The sequence below is a fragment of the Danio rerio genome, chromosome 15, assembly GCF_052040795.2.
Source record: "Danio rerio strain M-AB ecotype USA chromosome 15, GRCz13ab, whole genome shotgun sequence".
In the NCBI taxonomy this organism is placed as follows: Eukaryota; Metazoa; Chordata; class Actinopteri; order Cypriniformes; family Danionidae; genus Danio; species Danio rerio.
This window is the reverse complement of record NC_141035.1, coordinates 33706565-33729222: the sequence shown is the minus strand read 5'-3', so window position 1 is coordinate 33729222 and position 22658 is coordinate 33706565. Positions and strand designations below refer to the sequence as shown.

The window sequence follows — 22658 nt, the reverse complement described above, 5'->3', positions numbered from 1 at the left end:
TAAGCCGAAAAGAAGTTACATGGTACAATCTTTTTTTATGCATGTGTATTATGTAGTTTTTATGTATGTGCATCTTGAGCGCATTTATAATCTTATTCTGTCATAGATATATACATTTTTTACAATTCATGTGAGTCATTTTAGCACTTTTTTTTTAAGACAAAATGATTGTTGAACTGACTGGAGACCCCTTTTTTATTTTGTTGTACTTGTGACAATGATAATTAAGATCTATTCTTTTTTTGTTGCATGTATTAAGGTGGGATCCACAGCTGTACAGGTGACCTCGGCCGAAAGAACGCGTGTCCTAGGACAGCCTGTGTTCCTAAATGACATCTACTACGCTTCAGAGATCGAGGAGATATGCCTGGTGGACGAGAACCAGTTCACGCTAACCATCGCTAACCAGGGCACCCCACTCACTTTCATGCACCAGGAGTGTGAAGCCATCGTTCAGTCCATCATCCACATCCGCACGCGCTGGGAACTTTCCCAACCAGACTCCATTCCCCAACACACCAAAATCAGGCCTAAGGATGTTCCTGGCACCCTGCTCAACATCGCTCTTCTCAACCTGGGAAGCTCCGACCCCAGTCTGAGGTAAGGCTGAACGATTATTGCATTTCTGATAACATCCATAAAAAAATTTAAATCTAAAACAATTCGTTATCTGAAAATGCTGTGATTACACTGGTTTCTTGACGCGCAAAAGGAAAGCAATGTAAAAAATTAATGCATCAGGGTACGGATTCTAGGGTTGTCAAAAGTACCAACTTCGGTAACAAAATTAGTGTCAAACCTGCTCTGAATTGGTACATTAAGGATAAATTGCAAATGGAATGGAATGAATGTAGTGACCTTATTCTTCGATCCGGAAATGTGCTCGTTTTAGCGGCTGTTTTAGAACTTCTGATTCAGTTGCCTATGGAAGAAATGAATAGTAAACAGTATAAAACAATCAAACTACTTGTTCTACAAACAAGTGTCTGCATGACTATACAGACAAAGCAGAATAATCGAATGAGAAAATGTCCGTTTGCAACATCAAGCAGCATAACAAAGTGTTTTTAAAGTCTAAAAATGAATGGAAGCGAGTAAGACCAGAAGTCTCAAGCTAAAAAGATTGAAATGGCTGCGCCTGCTCGTTCACAAAGAATAAGGTCAATAAACAACAAATTGTATAAAGTAAATACAATTTTAAAATAAAAGTAATAATTATCATTTGGAAAATACAAACGTGATGTAGAACTGGCCGCTCAAGACTTACACATGCATAATTATTGAAAGGGGAAGAAAAAACTATTGAATTGAATTATGTAAGAATATTTTGATGATAAATCATATTTTAATGGAATGTATATTTTTAAATGATATTAGAGAATGCTTTTATTTACTAAATATTTTAAGGGAAATGTTTAAAAGGGGAAATTTTAGAGTATTTATCACTGATTAAATTGGAACAACCTATATGAGTTTTTATCAGTGTGCTTGTAATTGTTTTTACAATGAATGATTACGAAACAGCTATGTTTGTAAATGATATATTGAATATTTTCTACAAATGTTGCCGTATATATAACCAATGCTGCTGAAATGGCATTAAAACATGAATGTATAAATAACTAACTTGGTACTTGAGTTTTAAAAGCGTCAATTTGCCACTTAAGTTTGAGTGCTATTGTTGAGCATGTTCTTCTTGATTGGCCAGCAAGCGTTCACTTGCTCAACCGAAATGACTGTGATTGGCTTTAATGTTCATCGATTTACTGCTTTTTGCATTTGAGAGCTGCGTTTATGAGCTGATCTGTCAGTAGATCACTCATAAATGCTTATAGACAGATCAGTTAATAGATGTAGTTTTTAAAAGAGGCTTTTTTATAGTTTATAGTTTGAGCTTGTGATTAAGAAAATTGCTAGTTAAATCGTTATTGCTGGTTTAATAAAAAAAAAAAAAAAAACGCCATTCGATTATTATTGATTACAAATCAATCAGCCGTAGTCTGCAGTTAGAGTCATTAGGCTGTCTTGAGTTTTAGACAGCACTCATGCTGTTTTTCAACCTAAAAACTTGATAGTTTTGGGTGAATGGTCCGATGCATCCCGCTGTTGTTGTTTTGACAATGAGCCTTTTATTTGCCGGCTTCTGTCTTTGTTTTGGTGAACTGATTAGAAATGCTAATACTGATGCTTTGTGTCTTTTAGTTCAACTGCAGCGGCTCTTAAACTTGCCACCCTGCAGTTAAAATCACAAATCTGTCTTGTAAAAGTAAATTGTAAAATTAATTCCTACAAAAAAAGGAAAATAACTTTAAAATTAACTTAAAAAAAAAAAAAGGCTAGTACTTAACTATGAACTTTTTTCACAGGTCTGCGGCCTACAATCTCCTTTGTGCCTTAACCTGCACCTTCAACCTGAAGATTGAAGGCCAGCTTCTGGAAACGTCTGGCTTGTGCATCCCAGCCAACAACACGCTTTTTATTGTGTCCATTAGCAAAACGCTAGCAGCTAATGAACCCCACCTCACTCTGGAGTTCCTGGAAGAGTGCATCTCAGGATTCAGTAAATCAAGTGAGTGAGGCATACAAACAAATCTACATCAGTCTGTGCATATGTAATGTTGTTTGAAAGTCTGATGTCTGTAAAATAGTTTTTCCTTCATTTAGAAGCAATTCATACTTCTCTTCAGAGACTTCCTTAATGGACATAATTATGGAATTAGCTGAATAACTGGCAACTTTTGGATGAAAACTGTACACCCAAGCAAAATGATGTGTAATAGTGTGTTAAACTCTTAAAATAAAAAATTGTGATAGAAGTATGTTACAAAAGTATGCTAGACTTTTATTTTATATTAATAAATTTTAAATATATTTCAGTGCATCTATTAAGCAGTTATCCTTGATAGTTTTAAAAGTCACAAAACAAGAGTTTTAGTGATAATACGGACATATATAAATATGTTCCCAATAATTACATTTTGCTGGGTTTTTAATGAATAGCTGATTTTGATTAAATAACATTCTTCTTAATTACTAAAATGTATACTAACCTTAAAAATAGAGTCCAGATCCAGAGGAAAAAATGAAAAGGAGCCAGAAATATTTTATTAGTAAAAAATGAAGCAGAATTTGCGAAATACAGGTTGTCTGCAGGGTCTTAAGAAGTCTTAATGTCTTACAATATTAAAAAGTAATTCCTAAGGCCTTGCGTCTTAAATTCACTGAAATATTGTAGGTTGTAGCTAAATTCACTAAAATATTGTAGGTTGTAGCTTAAACAGGTCTGAAGTTTTCCTTTGTGTCATGTAAAGCAATTGCCAAAAATCCAATAATCATTTACCATAAGTTTTATTCATTAATTCTATCTAATTGTCTTCCTTACAATAACATTTGCTTAAAACATACATTTTTTGATTGGGAAACACTTTAAAATAATGGTCCATTAGTTAATGTTGGGTAATCCATTTACTAACATGAAAAACTATTAGTAAATACGTTAGTAATAAATTAGTAATACATTTAATATGGTATTTATTTAACTTTATTAATGTTACTTAATGTTTATTCATTTATTCATTCGTTTTCTTTTTAGCTTAGTCCCTTTATTAATTAGGGGTCGCCACAGCAGGATGAACCGCCAACTTATCCAGCATATGTTTTATGCTGTGGATGCTTTTCCAGCTGCAACCCATCACTGGGAAAATTAGATGTTAATATTATTTTAGTTAAATAACCTTAGTTCATGTCAGTTCATTGTAAATCAAGGTGCATTAACTAATGTTAACAAGCACAACTTTGTATTTTAATAATACATTAGTTAATGTTGAACTATGACTATTAAATGCTTTACAAGATTATTCATACTTTAGTTATTGCTAGTAAATACATTAACTAATGGACCGCTATTCTAAAGTGTTACCATTTATTGCTACCTGGTGAGAACACTTACCCTGACAGACTGTTGTGGATACATTTAGTTTTTTTTGTACTTGTATGCATGTAACTAGAGTTTAGTGGTTTTGACACATTATATAAAAATGTGGCTTAGAAGTAACTAAACTAGATTTTTGTTCAGTGTGACAATTACAAATATTTTCCATTAGAAAAAGTGTTTCTATTCGCATCTTTAGAGTTTAGCCCTGTATAAGTCTGACGTTTTATTCATAAAGGCCTTAAAAAATCTTACATTTGACTTGGTGAAACATGCAGAAATCCTGAAATAAATAAAGCAAGGCCCTAAATCAAGGGATGCATTCAATTAATTAAAAGTGACAGTGAAAACTTTCATATAATTTTATAGACTTTAATATGTTGTCAATTTCAATGTCAATTAAATACTTTTTTTACTGTTTTCTATTTATATTTAAAGAATACAAGAAATGTATGACTAAAAAAAATGTATCACAGTTAAAAAAAAAAAAATCAAGAAACTCAACATTTTTATACTTTAAAAAAAAAAAAAAAAACAGGAGATTTTGGAGTTAGGACTCCTGAAAATTCAGCTATACCAATTACATTTTGAAATATGTAAAAATACAAAAGTTATTCGATATTCTAATAATATTTTACTGTTGTACATATGTTTTGTGTTTGTTTTTGATCAAATGCATATAGCCCTAGCAAACATATAAGACTTAACATATCACACAAACCTCAGACTTTGTACAATTGTGTAATAGTATTATTTATTTAGATAAAGATGATGGCATTTTCAAACCAACTGTTTGTCATGCATTACAAACATGCTCCATATTCTCTTTTTAGGTATAGAGCTGAAGCATCTGTGTCTAGAATATATGACTCCTTGGCTCCGTAATTTGGTGCGCTTTTGCAAACACAATGATGACGCCAAACGGCAGCGTGTCACGGCCATCCTGGACAAGCTTATTACTATGACCATCAACGAGAAGCAGATGTACCCCTCCATACAGGCCAAGATATGGGGCAGCTTGGGTCAGGTAGGCCCTTTAAAGTTTTCACCAACTTCATTAAATGAATCTAATTTTAAGAGCTTGTTCCAAAGTTTGAAACCGACATTGCAATGATTGATGCCTTCACCACCCCTCTATTTTTCCACAGTAATTCTTCAGAATCTCTTTAGTCAGCAGTTAAAGAGTGCACCATTTTGTGTTCCTAGATCACAGACCTGCTTGATGTGGTGTTGGACAGCTTTATAAAGACCAGCGCTACTGGCGGTTTAGGATCCATCAAAGCTGAAGTGATGGCTGACACTGCTGTAGCTTTGGCGTCAGGAAATGTCAAACTGGTCTCCAGCAAGGTATGAGCTCTTTAGTCACTCTATTATGTTCAAAAAAACCTTTAAATAGTGATTTTGCAGATAAAGTTGCGCGATATTGGGAAAAAACTGAGATTGGGATCTTTTATTTTTCTGCAATATTGAGGATACTTTAACCAGATGAAATGACTAGCTCTATTTAGAAATAATTTATTATTTTACATTGTTTAGGATGATTTTTGTAGGAAAGTGCATCTGCACCTGTATAAAATAAACCAATCACAAGCATTGATAAATGAAGTAGAGCAAAAATACAAATAAAATAAACCGTATTTCATAGTTTTCTGCTAGTAATCAGTTTGACATAATATTGACTTGCAATATTGTGCTCTAATGCAATAATATTGACTTGCAATATTATGCTGACTTGCAATGAATGATTTAGACTAGAGCATTGAAAATGCAGCTGAACCAAAGCCATAAAGCAAACTGTTAGTTTTCTTTGCATTATAGTAACAGAAAATATGCTATGAAAATAATTTTGTGCTTCCACAATATTATTTACTGTTATTATGTCTTCTGAATTTGAAACATTCATGGTATTGTGTTGTCTAAACATGAATATAAACTAGTATATAAGTGAATGTGAATATAACATTTTGACCTTAAAGGGTCACGAAACACCAAAACACATTTTTTGAGCTGTTGACAGTCATATATGTGTCCCACACTGCTAAAAACACTATTAGGACACCTATATTTCACTAAAAAGTGTAAATTGGTTGTTTTTGCGTTATTTCAAGCAAATTCGTACTTCCTGTTTGAAACGAATTTTTGAAGCTGCGTCACGGTCATGACATAATAGCGTTGTATTCCAGCGTGCAGACTGGGCGTCTGTGCCAGAGTGTGCCTTATTACGTCTTACAGTGTGATGCATTAATGCATGAGTAAGGGTTGGTTCAAACCAATCAGCGCGCTCTATTGTGCAACTTCATTAATATTCATTAGTGTCACCGTCTTTACACCACAGAGACGCCACGTTGTGTTGGCAAAACAAGCGTGAAGTGTTGCTTTTACAGTTTGCTGCCATTAAGTTTCGTTTTCATTTTCTCTCTGTGAGAGCTTATCTGGATCACGTGTGGATTACAGTGTACGCGACGCTCAACAACAATAATTTACGTGTCTAAGGAGGATTATTGTTTACCTGAGAGCTGTTCTCATCTGCAAACGCTAAAATCCGGATTCCGGATGTAGTCTTCTCTTCATAAAGACGCGGCTCTAGTTGCTGGTGATTGTCCTGTCTCCACAGATTTGGTAAGTGAGCGACCAGTGCTCTTTGTATATTCAGTTTGTTCGTATCAAATAAGTTAACTATTGCATTGAGTGCAAACATGTTAGCACCGCATTTTGTGACCGGAATAACACACGCGGCTTTCGGACGCTACCTGCCGTGTGCATCTAAGTTTCCGGGAAATGCTGAGTTTTTTTTTCTGTCATTCGCCGTGCGGTATCAAACATTGCATGAAAAATAAACTCATAGAGCAGACCTTCGAATCAAATATCTCATTTGTCGCGAGGGGCATGAATGAATTCCCTGAATGAAAGAGCCAAACTGCAGTTAAAGTCCAACATTTAATAATTTGGCAAATAATTCGACTACAGATGTCCATGTAGGTTAAACACCATCGCTTTCTCCTGTGTATTTTGACAAACTCGCGCGTGCCCAAATAGACACTCCCACACCCTCCCACTTTAGTTTCTCCGACACTCCCCCCTAAACAGAGCTGGACACCCCCACTTTTCTGACTTTTTCCAAAGAAGAGGTGTGAAAACACCCTGCTGAAACGAGGGGGTTTCATGGCCCTTTAAAATGGTTTTGAAAAAATTTAAAAGCTGCTTTTATACTTTAAAACTGGACAAAAGTAGTAAAAATACTGTGGAAAATTCCTTTCTCAATTAAAAATCATTTAGGAAATATTTGAAAAAGAAAAGGAAATTCAGAGGAGGGCTAATAATTTTAATTTTAACTGTATACATAAATACAGAGAATGTCTGATTGCTTTAAACCGACATGAAATGCTCACAGTCAAAGGCCTTATAAACACATGCTGATGATAAACTTGAAGTTTGTACATAGGTTTTTTTATTTATTTATTTTTTAAAATTTTTTTACTGTGGCTGCTGGTCAGCTATAATACCTACTTGACATTGCAGATCCTGCGATGTGATTTTTGCGAATGCATACATTGTAATATTGATGCAGAAACTATATATTGTACAGCTCTAATATATGTTTTAACTTGATGCTGTGTTTGACATTACCACAGTAATAGAAGCATCTCAGTTCGATTGTACTGAAATATTAAGTTGCTGCATTGCTGACTTGCAATGAATGATTTAGACTTGAGCATTGAAAATGCAGCAGAACCAAAACCATAAAGCATACTGTTCGTTTTCTTTGCACTGTAGTAACAGAAAATATGCATGAAAATAATTTTGTGCTTCCACCAAATATTAGTTACTGTTATTATCTCTTCTGAATTTGAAACATTCATGGTATTGTGTTGTCTAAACATAAATATAAACTAGTATATAAATGACTGTGAATATAACATTTTGGTTTTTTTATCAATTGATCTTTTTTGGTCAAAATTCTATTAAAAATTGGTAAAATAAATATCACAATTAATTTGTTACACAGAATTTCCAGATGATCTATTTTTGTCCACAGCTATTTAATATAACATTAAAATATTAGATATTTATCTAATTTTGCATCTAAATATGCAGATTAAAATCACCCTAAAACCACTTGTAATTTATATTAAATGTGCATTTTAAATATAATTTGATCTAATAGTTTGGTTGAAATGTATTACAATTAAAATAGTAAATTCTTTTACAATTAAACTTAATATTTCAATATTAACCATACATCAAACCTGTTTTTTTTTTATTGCCATGCCTGTTGCTAAGACAAAGATTCTAAATAAACTTGTAGTCCACTTACACAGTTTTAAACAGACTTCGACTTACCGCTTAAAGTGTTTCTGGCTCTTGTGTTCCTCAATCATTCCTCTTGTGATCTTATCCAGGCTGACTAGCTCTTCTACCCAACATCTATTATCCTAAGTGTTGTGCACAAATGCCCAATTTGTACGTTTGTGCACAGACAGACAATAGTTTAGCCAGCAGGGCAGTTGCTCCTATTATATGGGCAACTGTTAGTCATTACGCTCAATGGACGTCATTGTCAGACACTTGGCTGGAAGGAGAGCCATATTTGTGACTCTGATAACTTAACGGTTTTGATCTTTATGGTTTTTAATGGATGAAGTTACTTTAACTGGCTGTTTTTTAACTAGTTGAGCAGTTTTAGCTCTTTTCCTAAATGATCAGCTCTGCTAAAAAGTCAAATATTGTTTGGTTGACATGTGCCAGCCACTGCTGATGTCACAGCAGGCAACACAAGAGCAGGCTTTGTCCAGTTGTTGCGTCTGCTTTTCTAAGACTCCTAGCAGCAGGACTCTGAGGTTAAATGAGGGACCAAGTATAGTCTAACTGACAGAGCAAATGATGCTATAATGCATGTCACTGTAAAGACACATTGTCTGGATTCTGTTTTGTATTGGTGTACTTAAGCATTTGAGTTTTGTTTGAAATGGTAAATTGTGCCGTTTTGGAAAGAGCCTTGTCAGTATTTTGATAACTTTTTTGCAAAATAAACTTGTTGCCCCATATTGCTTTTTCCTAATGATTAAAATAAATAGTGCTTGTTAAAATGTTAAAAAGCATAGTCAAAGCAATGAGCAATAGGATGAACTTCAGCATTACACTAATTGATTTGAAGCAAGAAAATAAGAGCATGACATTTAGTATGAATATGAAAAGTACAATGGAACAAAACTGTGAACTGAACAGCTTTGCTGATGGAAAGGAACTACAATCCCATAATAAAGCATTGCAAAATTATACAATCAAATTTAAACAATTTAATTGAACATTTGTGATAAATTAGTGCTGGGCAATATGGCAAAAATGCGGTCTCGATAATTATTTTCTATATTAAATGATAATGATATATATATATATATATATATATATATATATATATATATATATATATATATATATATATATATATATATATATATATATATATATATATCTCCATATTAGTTGTTAATGCTTCCACTTTTAAAAGAGTATCCCAAGCATGACTGAAGGCAGATACTGCTGGCGGGAAAGTGAAATGAGCATGCTAAACAATACTGGGTGATGCAGCATGATCTAATTTTGGCCAATAATCTTCGGCGACCAAATATCCAGTGAATCTTTAGTAATAACACAATTACAGATTCCTGTTGTTTCATATTTCTGCTATGTGATTATCTCTTAGTATCAATATTGAGTGTCCAGAGCTTATCATTGTTATCGATTATTAATGTGATTCGATATGATATTGTTTATATGATACCGGCCCAGCCCTATGAAAAATGTCTAATTTATTTAAAGTTCTTATTTGTTTATACATAGAAACTATATATTGGCAAAATATGCATATAAACACCTGTTTAGGTATTTTGATTCTATATAGCTAAAGATCCATTTTGGCGTGCTTTTCTCACTGCAACTCTGTGAAACTGAAATGCAGATTTCCTGAAATGTAGATTTCCTGCACAAATATCGCTATTAAATATTTCTTAATGCCAGTTAACACTCTTAGACTCACAACAGGTCTTACTATAAAGCACACCAGTAATTGTCCTTACAGAAAAAAAGAATGGAGTTTTTACTTCTGGAGCGTCTGTCGCTCTTAAAGGGATAGTTCATCCAAAAATGAAAATTCTGTCATCATTTACTCACCCTTAACTTGTTCCAAATGTGTTTGGGTTTCTTTATTCTATTAAGTAAAACAACAACAAAAAGGTGTCGTGAAGAAAACTGGTTGTTATTTGGGCCATGTCTGCATGTATATGGGTATTTTTATAAACCGCTTTTCCTGTTTCTGTTTTTAATTTAAAAAAATTTTTTTTTTTATCTGTCAACATGAAAACACAAAAATGCACTGTGATGCATGTTTAGGACATGCTGCATCAACAGATGGCAATAATGACACTTTTATAACCATGTATTTTAGCAATTAAATTGCATACATGTCAATGCATATGTGTGAACAGAGACAGATTGTGGGGATGCAAACAATGCAAAATATGCAATGCGTTTGCCGTGATCATGTGGAATCTGTCTCATTTGCATCTTTTGCATATGATGTGAACCCAGTAGTGTTGTCCAGTCAGAAAGAAGAAAATGCTTCTGTTTTTGTGTGGACAAACCACAAAACTGTGTACAAAAAACTGTTGTGTTTAAAGTACCTGTGTTCCTGTCACAGTGCCTGACTTTAATGGTATTTGTTTACCTGCAACTGACTACCAGTACCCTATTACTTTGTGTGTGTGTGTGTGTGTGTGTGTGTGTGTGTGTGTGTGTGTGTTCATCAAAGAAAAGTCCCTAAAAGGTTTGGATCCACTTGAGGATGAGTTGATGATGAAAAAGTGGTGGTTGATGCCTTTTAACTGCATATTCGTCTCATTGAAGCTAAAATGTCAAGTAAAGTCAGAGTGTTTAATGTAACAGTACTTGCTTTGCTAAATTTGTGTCTCAGGTGATTGGCCGAATGTGTAAGATCATCGACAAGACGTGTCTGTCTCCCACTCCGACCCTTGAGCAGCACCTCATGTGGGACGACATCGCCATCCTGGCCCGGTACATGCTCATGCTGTCCTTCAACAACTCTCTGGACGTGGCCGCTCATCTGCCATACCTGTTCCACGTCGTCACCCTGCTGGTGGCCACGGGCCCTCTCTCGCTGCGTGCATCAACACACGGCCTGGTCATCAACATCATTCACTCGCTCTGCACATGCTCACAACTCAACTTCAGTGGTAAGGAGCCACAAAAAAAAGCATTATTTAAAGAAATAGATCAAAATTAAAACGGTCTCATATTTGGAATAGTTAAAGGGTTAGTTCACTCAAAGATGAAATATAATAGTTTTTCTTCTGTTAAACAAAAATAAGGTATTTTGAAGATTTTTTTTTATTTTGTTCTTACAATCAATGTCAATGACTGCTGGTTTCCAACATTCTTCAGGATATCTTTCTTTGTATTATATTGAAGAAAGAACTTCATACATGTTTATAACCACTTGAATGTGATTGTGTTCATTGTGATTCAATTTGATTCTGATTGCATCACTTGGTAAATGGTAAGTCTTTTACAGCGATCGAGAGTTTATACTTTTGATTAAAACATCAGCATAATATTGTAATGTGTATTTATATAGAGCATGTAACGTGTATAGCCATACACCCTAAGCGCTTCACGATCATGATGGCAGGCAGCCTCTCCTCACCATCGCCAGTGTGCAGCATCCACTTGGATGGCAGCCACAGGACATCAGCGCCAGTGCGCTCGCCACACACCAGCTATTAATGGAGTTAAAGAGACAGTGATTGAGGCAATTCTATCTAAGTGATAGATGGAGATGATTTGGGAGGCCATGATGGGGAGAATTTGACCAAGACACTGGAGTTACACCCCTACTCTTTATGAGAAGTGCTATGGATTTTTAATGACCATAGAGTCAGGACCTCTGTTTAACGTCTCATCCGAAGGTGGAGCTCACTGACAGTATAGTGTCCCCTTCACTGTACTGGGGCATTAAGACTTACACAGGTTTATCGCCCCCTGCTGGCCTCACTAACACCACTTCCGACAGCAACCTGGTCTTCCCATGTAGTCTCCCATCCAGGTACTGACCAGGCTCAGCCCTGCTTGGCTTCAGTGAGTAACCAGTCTTGGGCTGCAGGTTGATATGGCTGAATCACATAGTTCACTTATTATTGCAATTCATCCATTAAAGCCTCTAAAGTCTTCTATCCTCAAGTCAAGTCTATTCATAACATTGCTTTTATAATAATGGTAGATCCATAAAACAAGTTTAACAAGCATGTAAGGAATGATCACAGTCCATGTTTTTTTAGCATATGCTTTATGAGAACTTATGTCAAACGCAATAACATGGCCTTGGCATAAAAGTATAAAATATTTGCATAGTATTTTATGAATATTTTTTCATATATTAATTAATTGAAAACTCTATGAATCATAAATACATTAAAAACAGTAGGTAACATATAATATACATATCTATGTACGTATATTCAATCTCTATAGTATACATAAGGTACTTTTTAAACTACAATTTGTTCCACTTCCACCTAATTAAAGAGAACAAAACAGAATAAAAAAAACCACAAAAACAACCACATCAACTAAATAACAGTATTTCAAGAGTTCACACTTAGCTGAGGATTGATATCAGAGCTTGTTTGGCATGCTGTCCAGGGAGAGAGCCCTGAGCTTATAAGATCCTCAAGCCCTGGGCTCCCTCACGGTAGCAGGGCGAGTGATGAGTTTGAGCTCAGGTAGATCTCTATGAACTCCCCTGACTTATTTCTGGCTAACGACAGATATAGGAATGGCTAATTTGTATTTGGATGTGGGAGGAAGCCGAGGGTAACCCACGCCAGCACATGGAGAACATGTAGACACAAATGTCAACTGGTTCAGTAGGGACTTTGACCTGTGACATTCTTGCTGTGAGGCAACAGTGCTAATTGCTGGGCCGCCATGTCACCCAATCTAGAAAGGAGGGGGAGTAGGGGTGGGAGGGGGCATTCTTCAAGACGAAGACACTGAGATAAGAAACTCTGGTTATTTATAGTGAGCTAGGAATCATCTGATTCGTGAATCGTGTTCGCTAATGTCAGATCAGCCGTGGACAAGCAAGTGATCCTCTCGAAAGTAATTATTAATTATTAATATTAAAAAGCTTTCCAAAGTTTTCACAGAGCTGGGGTTGCGGCTGGAAGGGCATCCGCGGTGTAAAAACATGCTGGATAAATTGGCGGTTCATTCCGCAGTGGCAACCCCGGATTAATAAAGGGACTAAGCCGACAAAAAAATGAATGAATGAATAAATGAGCTTTCCAAAGTAATTTCATTATTCAAATCTGCAATAAAGACTTTTATTTTTTAAGATTTAAAAATATATTTTGGGACTGCACCATGATCTTGTGATAGATATGCCTGGCAAGATTTTTGGCATATAAACATTAAATGACTCTTTTTGAGAGTGTCTTCTGTAAGTCATTCTAAAATGTTTAATACCAAAACCAAGTTAAGCAAAACACTATTCAAATCTGGATTACACTTTTTTTGTCTGCTTCTATATCTTACACAGAACTGCCACTCTTATATTATGCAATGCTGATTTATCATTTGCTTGACATCCGAGTGTTTTAGCATGACATGATCTCTCTGATTTTTGCTGTTTTGCTTCTGTAGAGGAGACTAAACAGGTGCTGCGCCTGAGTCTGACTGAGTTCTCCCTGCCCAAGTTCTACCTGCTGTTCGGCATCAGTAAGGTCAAATCTGCGGCGGTCATCGCTTTCCGTTCCAGCTACAGAGACCGCTCATTCTCTCCAGGCTCTTATGAGAGAGAGACATTTGCTCTGTCTTCCCTGGAAACAGTCACGGAGGCTCTTTTGGAGATCATGGAGGTTTGTTTACAATGTTTACAACACATACTATTCATTGCGTTGTTACATGTGTGTGGTTACACCAGTATTACACAAGTAAATACTATCTACCTGTGTGTATGTACACTGTAGTTACATACTACTTACACATCTAGTTAACAAGTAAGTCCAGTAAGTAACATGTAAGCAAGACTTAATATAAAGTGGGACCAAATATTTCAAACAGGGTAGATTGACCTCTTGTTGTTTTATTGCTTTCCTAATTGCTTAGTCATATTTCAGCATCCATACTAAAATTATAACAGATTTTTGGATAAAAAAAAAAACTGTTTCAAAGATGAGCATTGACATCTAACTACGTTACCTGATGTGCTGGAAGATTTTCAGAGGGTGTGCTAAGGACAGGCGCACAAAGATACTTTTGTATCAAATCTAGGACTGCACAATTAATCGAAAAAAAGATTGGGGACTCGACCCTACACACGATCTTAATTTTACTTTTCTACGATTCAGCCTATTAAATTTTCGAGGTCAGGAGAGAAGCGTAAAGGCAGTCGCACAAGTCTTCACATTGTTTTATATACATTGCTCAGCAACATGGGCTCTTCCAAATGGTGTTAAGTGACACATACTGTATTTTTAAGGTATAATTCACCCAAAAATGTAATTTCTGTCTTAATGTAATGACATATTCGCGGCTGTGAAATCACACATGAGCTGAAGCACTGTTTGTTTACTATCAAGTGGGCGTGCGCGTATCCCCAAAGATGTCTACTTAAATGAACATTTTACTTTACTTTAGTGTTTAACCATATGTTTGAGAAATAGCAATAATATTATCCTTCTCAGATTAACCTTTATTTTACATCTACAAAATTGTGAGAAAATCGTGATCTTGATTTTAAGCTAAAAAAAAACATGTGATTCTCATTTTAGCCAAAATCATGCAGCCCTGTTTAAATCACCCATTTATTGCAAAACATTGGGATTTAGACACTTGTAATATTTCAATAATTCCAATATATGTTTTGTGGACTTTTGAGTTTACTTGATAGCTATGAAAAAGTGAACTTAATTTAATACTTGCACAACAATCTTTGTGACGTTAAACTTAAGTAACTATATAAAATAAATATAGAATATATATAAAACCATATATCAGAGTCTAAATAGCTGAAGCTGTTTACATATTTAGTTTGTTACATATTTTCATAATACATAAACATTCAGTTTGTTTTGCAGTTTGTTTTGTCTGAGGCACAAGCTGTAAACAATCTATGTTATTTTAAAGCACTATAGAAAAAAGATCAAGACTCCACCCTGATCTGGATAGGGGGCGGGGTGCAGCAGCACATTTGCATTTAAAGACATTCATTTTTTTTTCGGCTTGGTCCCTTTATTAATCCGGGGTTGCCACAGCGGAATGAACCGCCAACTTATCCAGCACATTTCTAAGCAGCGGATACCCTTCCAGCCGCAACCCATGTCTGGGAAACATTCACACACACTCATTCACACTCTCACACTACGGACAATTTATCCTACCTAATTCACCTGTACCACATGTCTTTGGACTGTGGGGGAAACCAGAGCACCCGGGGAAACCCATGCGATCACGGGGAGAACATGCAAACTCCACACAGAAACGCCAACTGACCCAGCCGAGGCTCGAACCAGCGACCTTCTTGCTATGAGACGACAGCACTACCTACTGCACCACTTCGTCGCCCATTTAAAGACATATTTTACCTAAAACAGTCATGCACAGGATAGTATAACAATTGATTTGTTAAATATTTCAAGCTGAAATTACACAGGCCTTTTCTTGGACACTTCAGACTTGGAGGACACGTATTGTAAAATGGAATAATAGGATCCTCTTTAAGTCTAATGTACACTTTATTAAATTTACAACTTATTTAATGTATTTATTTTTACTCAGGCCTGCATGAGGGACATTCCTGGATGCAAATGGCTAGATCAGTGGACTGAATTGGCGCAAAAGTGAGTTGAAAACATTTTATGAGTGTTTTGTGAAACTGTAAACCACATTTCAATCATATTTAAATAACTAACTGTCATCTCCACTGTTGGATAGGTTTGCGTTCCAGTATAACCCCTCTCTTCAGCCTCGGGCGCTGGTGGTGTTCGGCTGCATCAGTAAACGAGTGACTCACGGACAGCTAAAGCAGATCATTCGTATTCTCAGTAAAGCCAGTCCTCTACTCAGCATTGATCGGGTAAGCTCTGTCTCAGATTCTCTCTCTTAGACTGCCTCATTTTAGATTTGATTCTAGTTTGGTGGCATTGATCGTTTTTGGAAAATGACTCAACTGATATTTATGTTGTAATGTGGTCTGCTGACTTTTACTTCATTGATAATGCTTTTAAATACCATATCTTTGCACTACTCAGAACTTAAGATTCCAGTTAATAGACTTTCATAGCCATTAGCATTACAGTCTTAGCATTAAAGGGATAGTTCATCCAAAAATGAAAATTTATTCACTATTTACTCATACTCTGTTGCAAATCTTTATAAGTTTCATTCTCTTGTTGAACACTAAAGAAGATATTTTGAAGAAAGCTGAAAGTATGTAAGCAGTGACTTCCATAGTAAGAAAAACAAATACTATGAAAGTAAATAGTTAGATTTTCAACATTTTTCAAAACATCTTATTACGTGTTCAACAAAAGAAAATGTAAAAAAAAAAAAAGGGTCAAATTTAGTTGAGATTTAGTAGTTTGTCTTTTTTTTTTTTTTTTTTTTTGCAATAACTCATTTTAATATATTATATTATTATTCCTAAAGATGTTAGATAACTAAACTTTTATTTTAATGGATATAATAAAACTGTTTTCTTTAAATGCACCAAAATTGATTGTCTAAATGCACTAAGAAATAGATACAAATATTAATTTTCAAAATGGGCTGTACTCATTTATGCTGATCCCTGTATGTTGTCCATATTAACTGAGAAACAATTGTCCTATATCCTCATTGTAGAAGTATGGCTATATGCTGCCTGTAGATAGTGACTGTGTGCAGAATGCAGTGTGCTAGTCTAACTGCTGTAGTGTCATTCTCTCTGTCTGTTTGCTGGCTCTGTCTCGCTCCGCCGCACCGTCTGATTAATGCTGTTCCTGCACAGGGGCTGGAGAGCTGCTTAAAGGGCCCAGATAATTACAACAGCCAGGTTCTCATCGAAGCCACAGTCATCGCTCTCACCAAACTACAGCCTCTCCTCGATCAGGTGCACCATTCAATTATCAAAACATCAGCCGTTATTACCTCTGCAGCATTGTTTCCATTTACTTCTCTCGCTCTGTGCATGTTTGAGTGTTTAGGGAAATGGTTTTGTAATTCAGTTTGGTGGTGCAGAAATTACACGCGTGGTAATCTACTAATGTTTATGACACATGTAAGAAATGCTCAATTTGTGATCCTTGTTTTCAATTCAATTCAGCTTTATTTGTATAGCGCTTTTACAATGTAGATTGTGTCAAAGCAGCTTCACATAAATGGTTATTTGGTTATCTCATTACTGAGAGTCCAAACACTGAAGAGCAAATTCATCGATGTGTTGATCAAATATTTCTGGAACTAAAACTGCTGTATGGATTATTTTAGTTTGGAATTTATAATGAAAAAAATGCAGAATTTCTTAATTATATCCAAAATGATTTAATCCTAATTAAAATAAAATTCTGCTCCATCTATCCATCCATCCATCTATCCATGTATCCATCTATCCATCTGTCTGTCTGTCTATCTTTCTGTCTATCTATAAATTACACAGTTGATAATCTACTAATGTTTATGACACATGCAAGAAACACTCAATTTATGATCCTTATTGATAAAATATTCTGAAAACAGAGGCACTGAAACTCCTGTTTGGACTCTTATAATTTCTAATGAAAAATGCAGAATTTCTTAATTATATCCAAAAGGGGGCTTTAATGATTAATTAATTTAAAAATTCTTTGTAATTTAAGTGCTTTTTTAATACTTTAAGCATGAAACCAAATAGAGGGAGAAAATAATGACAGATCTTCTGAAATTCACAGCTAAAATGGTTTTCTGTTTGTAACTCATTTAATTAAATCAAAGGAGATTACATTTAAATTAAGTTCTTACAAATGTATAAAGTTTATTTATCGATGTTTAATTGTATCTATTTTTCTTGCTTTAGTTACTAATTAATTTAAAAAAAATAATTTTATTACTAGTCACAATTATCAGAAAACAAGGCCTAAAACAGATATTTGTAGTGAAATTACAAGGCCCATATGTGTGTTTGTCTGACCCTTTAGGATTCTCCTATGCATAAAGCTCTGTTCTGGGTGGCCGTGGCCGTGCTTCAGTTGGATGAAGTGAATCTGTACTCCGCCGGCACTGCCTTACTGGAGCAGAACCTGCACACACTGGACAGCCTCCGAGTGTTTAATGATAAGGTGGGCGACTGAAATCATTTAAGGCCTGCTTCTAGCTATTATTAATCGTGTTTAGGTTATCTGAAATGGTCAGCCAAGATGCATTACAATCTGAAAGATCTAACTCATCTTTGTGCCTTATGAAAAGTAAAAGTTGTGTTGAGTACGAAATAGCAAAGTATGAATACCTTTCAATGTGCACTTTTACTGACCACACATTTTACAAGGTATCTCCTATCATTGTTTTAACAGTCATCTTTCTTCACTTTAAAGGATAGTTCTGAACGTTTATGAATTTCTTCTGTTTTCGGTTGTACTTTTTTTTGTTACTTTTTTTTGTTACAAAAGCCAACAAAAGTTCAATGTGAGAGGGAGAAAAAACATGCAACTAAGAAATGGATGGTAGATACTTCAGAAAATAGGCCTGAATTATTTATTTATTTATTTATTTGTTTATTTTTTAAGTGTTTGGTGATTTTCTGACATTGAACAAAATTTTCTCAGGGGAGCAGTAGGTAATGTTGTTGATCATATGGTTTGTGGATGCTGAGTGAGATGATATTCTGTTAATCAATATACATTTTTTTCCAGCCAAAAGTATGAAGTATTTTTTAATGATGAGATGCATCTAGTAGTTCAGTGTATCCTAATATCCAGATTCTAGGATCATGACTGAGTTGGATAGCTATAATTTTTGATGCTATGTCAACTATATATTCAAAACAAGATATTTTAAAAAATGTTGAGAAAAAACTGCTATTTACAGCCCTAGTAGAAGCAAAAAAAATCTATGGAAGTCAATGGCTGTTTCTTCCCAAAATTCTTTTAGTATATCTTTCTGTGTGATCAAAATAGAACAAAACTCAGGTTCGAAACTAATGGAGAGATGGTAAATGGTGACAGAATGTACTTTTTTTTGGTGGGTTATACCTTTAGGGCCTACTCACACTTTGCCATCCGTACCGTGCCCAGGCCCGTTTCCCGGATCGTTTGAGAAGTGTGAGTGCACTGAATCGGGCTCAAGCACAGTTCACTTGGCCGGCCCTGGCCCGGTTGGAAGAGGTGTGATATCTCTAAATGAGTTTTGACTAGTCACAATTGTAATTAGAGATATCTCTAAATGAATTTTGACTAGTCAAAAGTCCAATTCAAGATATCTACAACAGTAATTCGACTATTAGTAAATTATTTAGTAAATTAATTAATTATCTTCAAATATATTTGTAAATATCTCTAAATATGACGAATTAAAGATATCTCCAAATGTATTATGACTAGTAAAAACTCAGTTAGAGATATCTCTAATTACAATTGTTACTAGTCAAAATTCATTTGGAGATATCTCTAATTATAATTGTGACTAGTCAAAACTCATTTAGAGATATCTGCAAATATTTTTCAATGGAAGTCAATGGAGGAATATGACTAGTCGTAATATATTTGCAGATATCTCCAATCTGATTTGGTACTAGTACAATTGTAATTGCAGATATCTCTAATTGTCATTCTGAGCGGTCGAATTATAATTATGACTAGTCAAAATATAATTAGAGATATCTCTAAATATATTTATGGAGTCAGAACAAAGATTTAAATGCTAAAAAGGCTTGCCATAGAGAGTGCTTCTCACTGAACAGCGCAGCAGCGATGACGTAAGCGTGCCGAGGCCCGATATGGTGTGAGTGCGGGCCGTCGGGGGAGACGGGAGGGGGGACAAGCATGCTTTGGCCCGGTTCGAGGCAACTGTACCTAGTGTGAGTACACCCTAATGCAAGTGGTACTCACTGCAGAGCCACTTGGGCAGAGCTGAGCTCCAGCAAGGGGGAGCTTAAGCTCCAGCTCCTCCTTCCTTGCACTTCTTCTACAAGTGATGTCACTGGGTGTTGGGGTTAGGGGTGGGGCGGGTGTACGCATTAAAACAGCTTATAGGAGGTGGATTTGAAGCTCAAACCTCCCCTCATTTGAGCCCAAGTGGCCCTGCAGCCAGCAGTGTCTCCTTTAATGGTCTTATTAGTCACACCTCCTTACATTACTTATGTGGCCGAACACTGTTAACACCAACTACAACAGTAAGCCTGCTACATATAGACTGAAATCGCTCAATGTCCTTAAACATGTTTTTAGGACCGTTTCATGATTTATTGGCCTGAAACAGGTTAAACGACTCTGAGTTTATTCCTTTTTATCTTTGATCGGCAAAATAATCTTGTTTGGTCAGCAGGTGAGCACGTGCTCTTTACCCTGGCAGCAGTTGAAAGTATGTCTCAATATTTTGTCTTCATATTTACACCTGTATTTTAGCATCATCTGCTTGTGAATGGATCAGTGGAAAAACTCCTAAATCCAGGTTTAAATGGAGCACGAAACTAAAAAAAAAATTACTTGACACTGTGGTTGTTCAAATTAATAACAAAAAAAATCCAAGTTAGGTGTATTTGAGTGTAAGAACTTAATGAAGCTCTCCTCATGCAAATGTTTTCACTTTTTTACAGAGTCCTGAAGAGGTTTTTATGGAGATCCGGAAACCTCTAGAGTGGCACTGTAAACAAATGGACCATTTTGTGGGACTCAACTTTGCCTCCAACTTCAATTTTGCATTAGTGGGCCATTTACTTAAAGGTAACTATTAAAATATTAGCAGATCACACTCTGTTAATCTATGTTTGCATGTGAATGCTCCATTTTAAATATTTTCAAATATTTTGGGGGGCTAATTCATTATCTGCTGAAAATAATTACTTATTAATTTTGTGAAAAATATCGATATTTCCATAGTATCATTAATACTGGGATATTTCAAACAATACGACTTTGAATTTGATTAGTATCGATACTGGATTTGCTCTCTCGCACTCTTTTTTCATCAGCAACAGTTGCCGCATGCGCTATTATCAACAAACACCCCCGCAAGTGTGCACACTGCATATTTTAAGTGACAGTCAGACATGCTACATTTTGTTTTATTGTAAAATATATAACCCAACAAACAGTAAAATATTAATCAAATAGCTACACTGGAAGCGAAGCTGTTAAGGAAAATAGTATTTTTAACTAACAACTGCAAACTATAGCTACCTTTTCTTTTCTTTTTTTTCTTTTCTTTTTTCTTTTATTTGATGTCACAAAATAGATTTAAATGTCTGACTGAAAACCTGGGGTTTAAAATCCATGTTGAGTCTGATTATTATGACAGTAGAGTGTTTTTAGTGAGTACATTTGCTGTTTATCATTAAAATTCTTGTTCTCCATGTGTCTTGTTCCTCATGTTTGTATTTTCATGTTGTAGGATACAGACATCCCTCTTCAACAACAGTTGCCAGGACAGTTCGTATCCTGCATACACTCCTGGGCCTGGTGGGAAAACACCGCAGCTGTGACAAGTTTGAGGTGAACACGCAGAGTGTGGCCTATCTGGCAGGTAAGTTAAAACCAACAAAATTTTAAAGGCATAGTTCACACCAGAAAATGAAAATCCTCTTCATTTACTCTTCGCTTGTTCACAGTTTCTTTCTACTGTTGAACACAAAAGAAGATGTTTTGAAGAAAGCTGGAAACCTGTAACCATAGTATTTATTTTCCTGCTATGGATGTCTATGGTTTTCAGCGTTCTTCAAAATATCTTCTTTTGTGTTCAATTAAAGAAAGAAGCTCATGAAGGTTTGGAACCACTTGAGGGGGAGTAAATAGTGAGTACATTTTTATTTTTGGTGTGAACTATCTTCTATTGAAAGGAATAGTTCACACAAAATCCAAATTTACACATTTTTTCACACCCTCAGTAAATTTCTAAAAAAATTTTCTTACTGATAAACACAAAAGATAACCAAGCAGTTGATGGTCCTAAATTCCAGCCAGAGTAGGGAACAAATAATTAATGAGTCAGAAGCTATGTTTCCATTCACCTATTTTTATGCACACAGTGCTTCCCACAGGTTTGACATATACTTGTGGTGGTAGCTGGACTGAAACACCTTTTACCCACAGCACATAAATGGACAATTACATGCAACAAACAAAAAAAGGGATTTTTTTAAACTATATTTTTATTTATTATGACAATGTTATACACCTTTTCTTTTCAATGGGTTAAAGTTATTTTAAAAAGGGTGTTGAAATCACTATTTCTCTCCATTTGCACCCACTGACAGGTAAAATCTTTTCTCTCTCTCTCTCTCACTAAAGTTGCTTTATTAGTACGACTTTTAGTAAAGTACTGCCAAAACATTTTAGATATGTATAAAGGATGTAATATATTAACATCATGAATTAATAAAATACAGCAAATGAGAAATAAATAACAGAAAAAGAAATAAAAATATACATTTTTGCTTAAAATGATAATATTTATTTGAATAAAAAGTGTAGATTATTTAAATAAG

The 22658-nt window shown here is 35.2% G+C and overlaps 1 protein-coding gene across 35 annotated transcripts in view; it reads left to right on the top strand.

Moving 5' to 3' along the window:
* nf1a (neurofibromin 1a) overlaps positions 1–22658 on the top strand; it is a 123019-nt gene that overhangs the window by 79424 nt on the left and 20937 nt on the right. For all 35 annotated transcript variants that reach the window (XR_015509622.1, XR_015509621.1, XR_015509620.1 and 32 more), the window contains 12 exons: positions 260–600; positions 2367–2569; positions 4765–4958; positions 5138–5278; positions 10902–11181; positions 13649–13863; positions 15785–15846; positions 15941–16082; positions 16995–17096; positions 18160–18300; positions 20772–20898; positions 21566–21697. Coding sequence is in view for 27 of the 35 variants with exons in the window: in XM_087284332.1 (XP_087140458.1) it covers positions 260–600; positions 2367–2569; positions 4765–4958; positions 5138–5278; positions 10902–11181; positions 13649–13863; positions 15785–15846; positions 15941–16082; positions 16995–17096; positions 18160–18300; positions 20772–20898; positions 21566–21697 (2080 nt within the window). In the remaining 8 variants the exon portion in view is untranslated. The remainder of the gene's footprint in view (positions 1–259; positions 601–2366; positions 2570–4764; positions 4959–5137; positions 5279–10901; positions 11182–13648; positions 13864–15784; positions 15847–15940; positions 16083–16994; positions 17097–18159; positions 18301–20771; positions 20899–21565; positions 21698–22658) is intronic.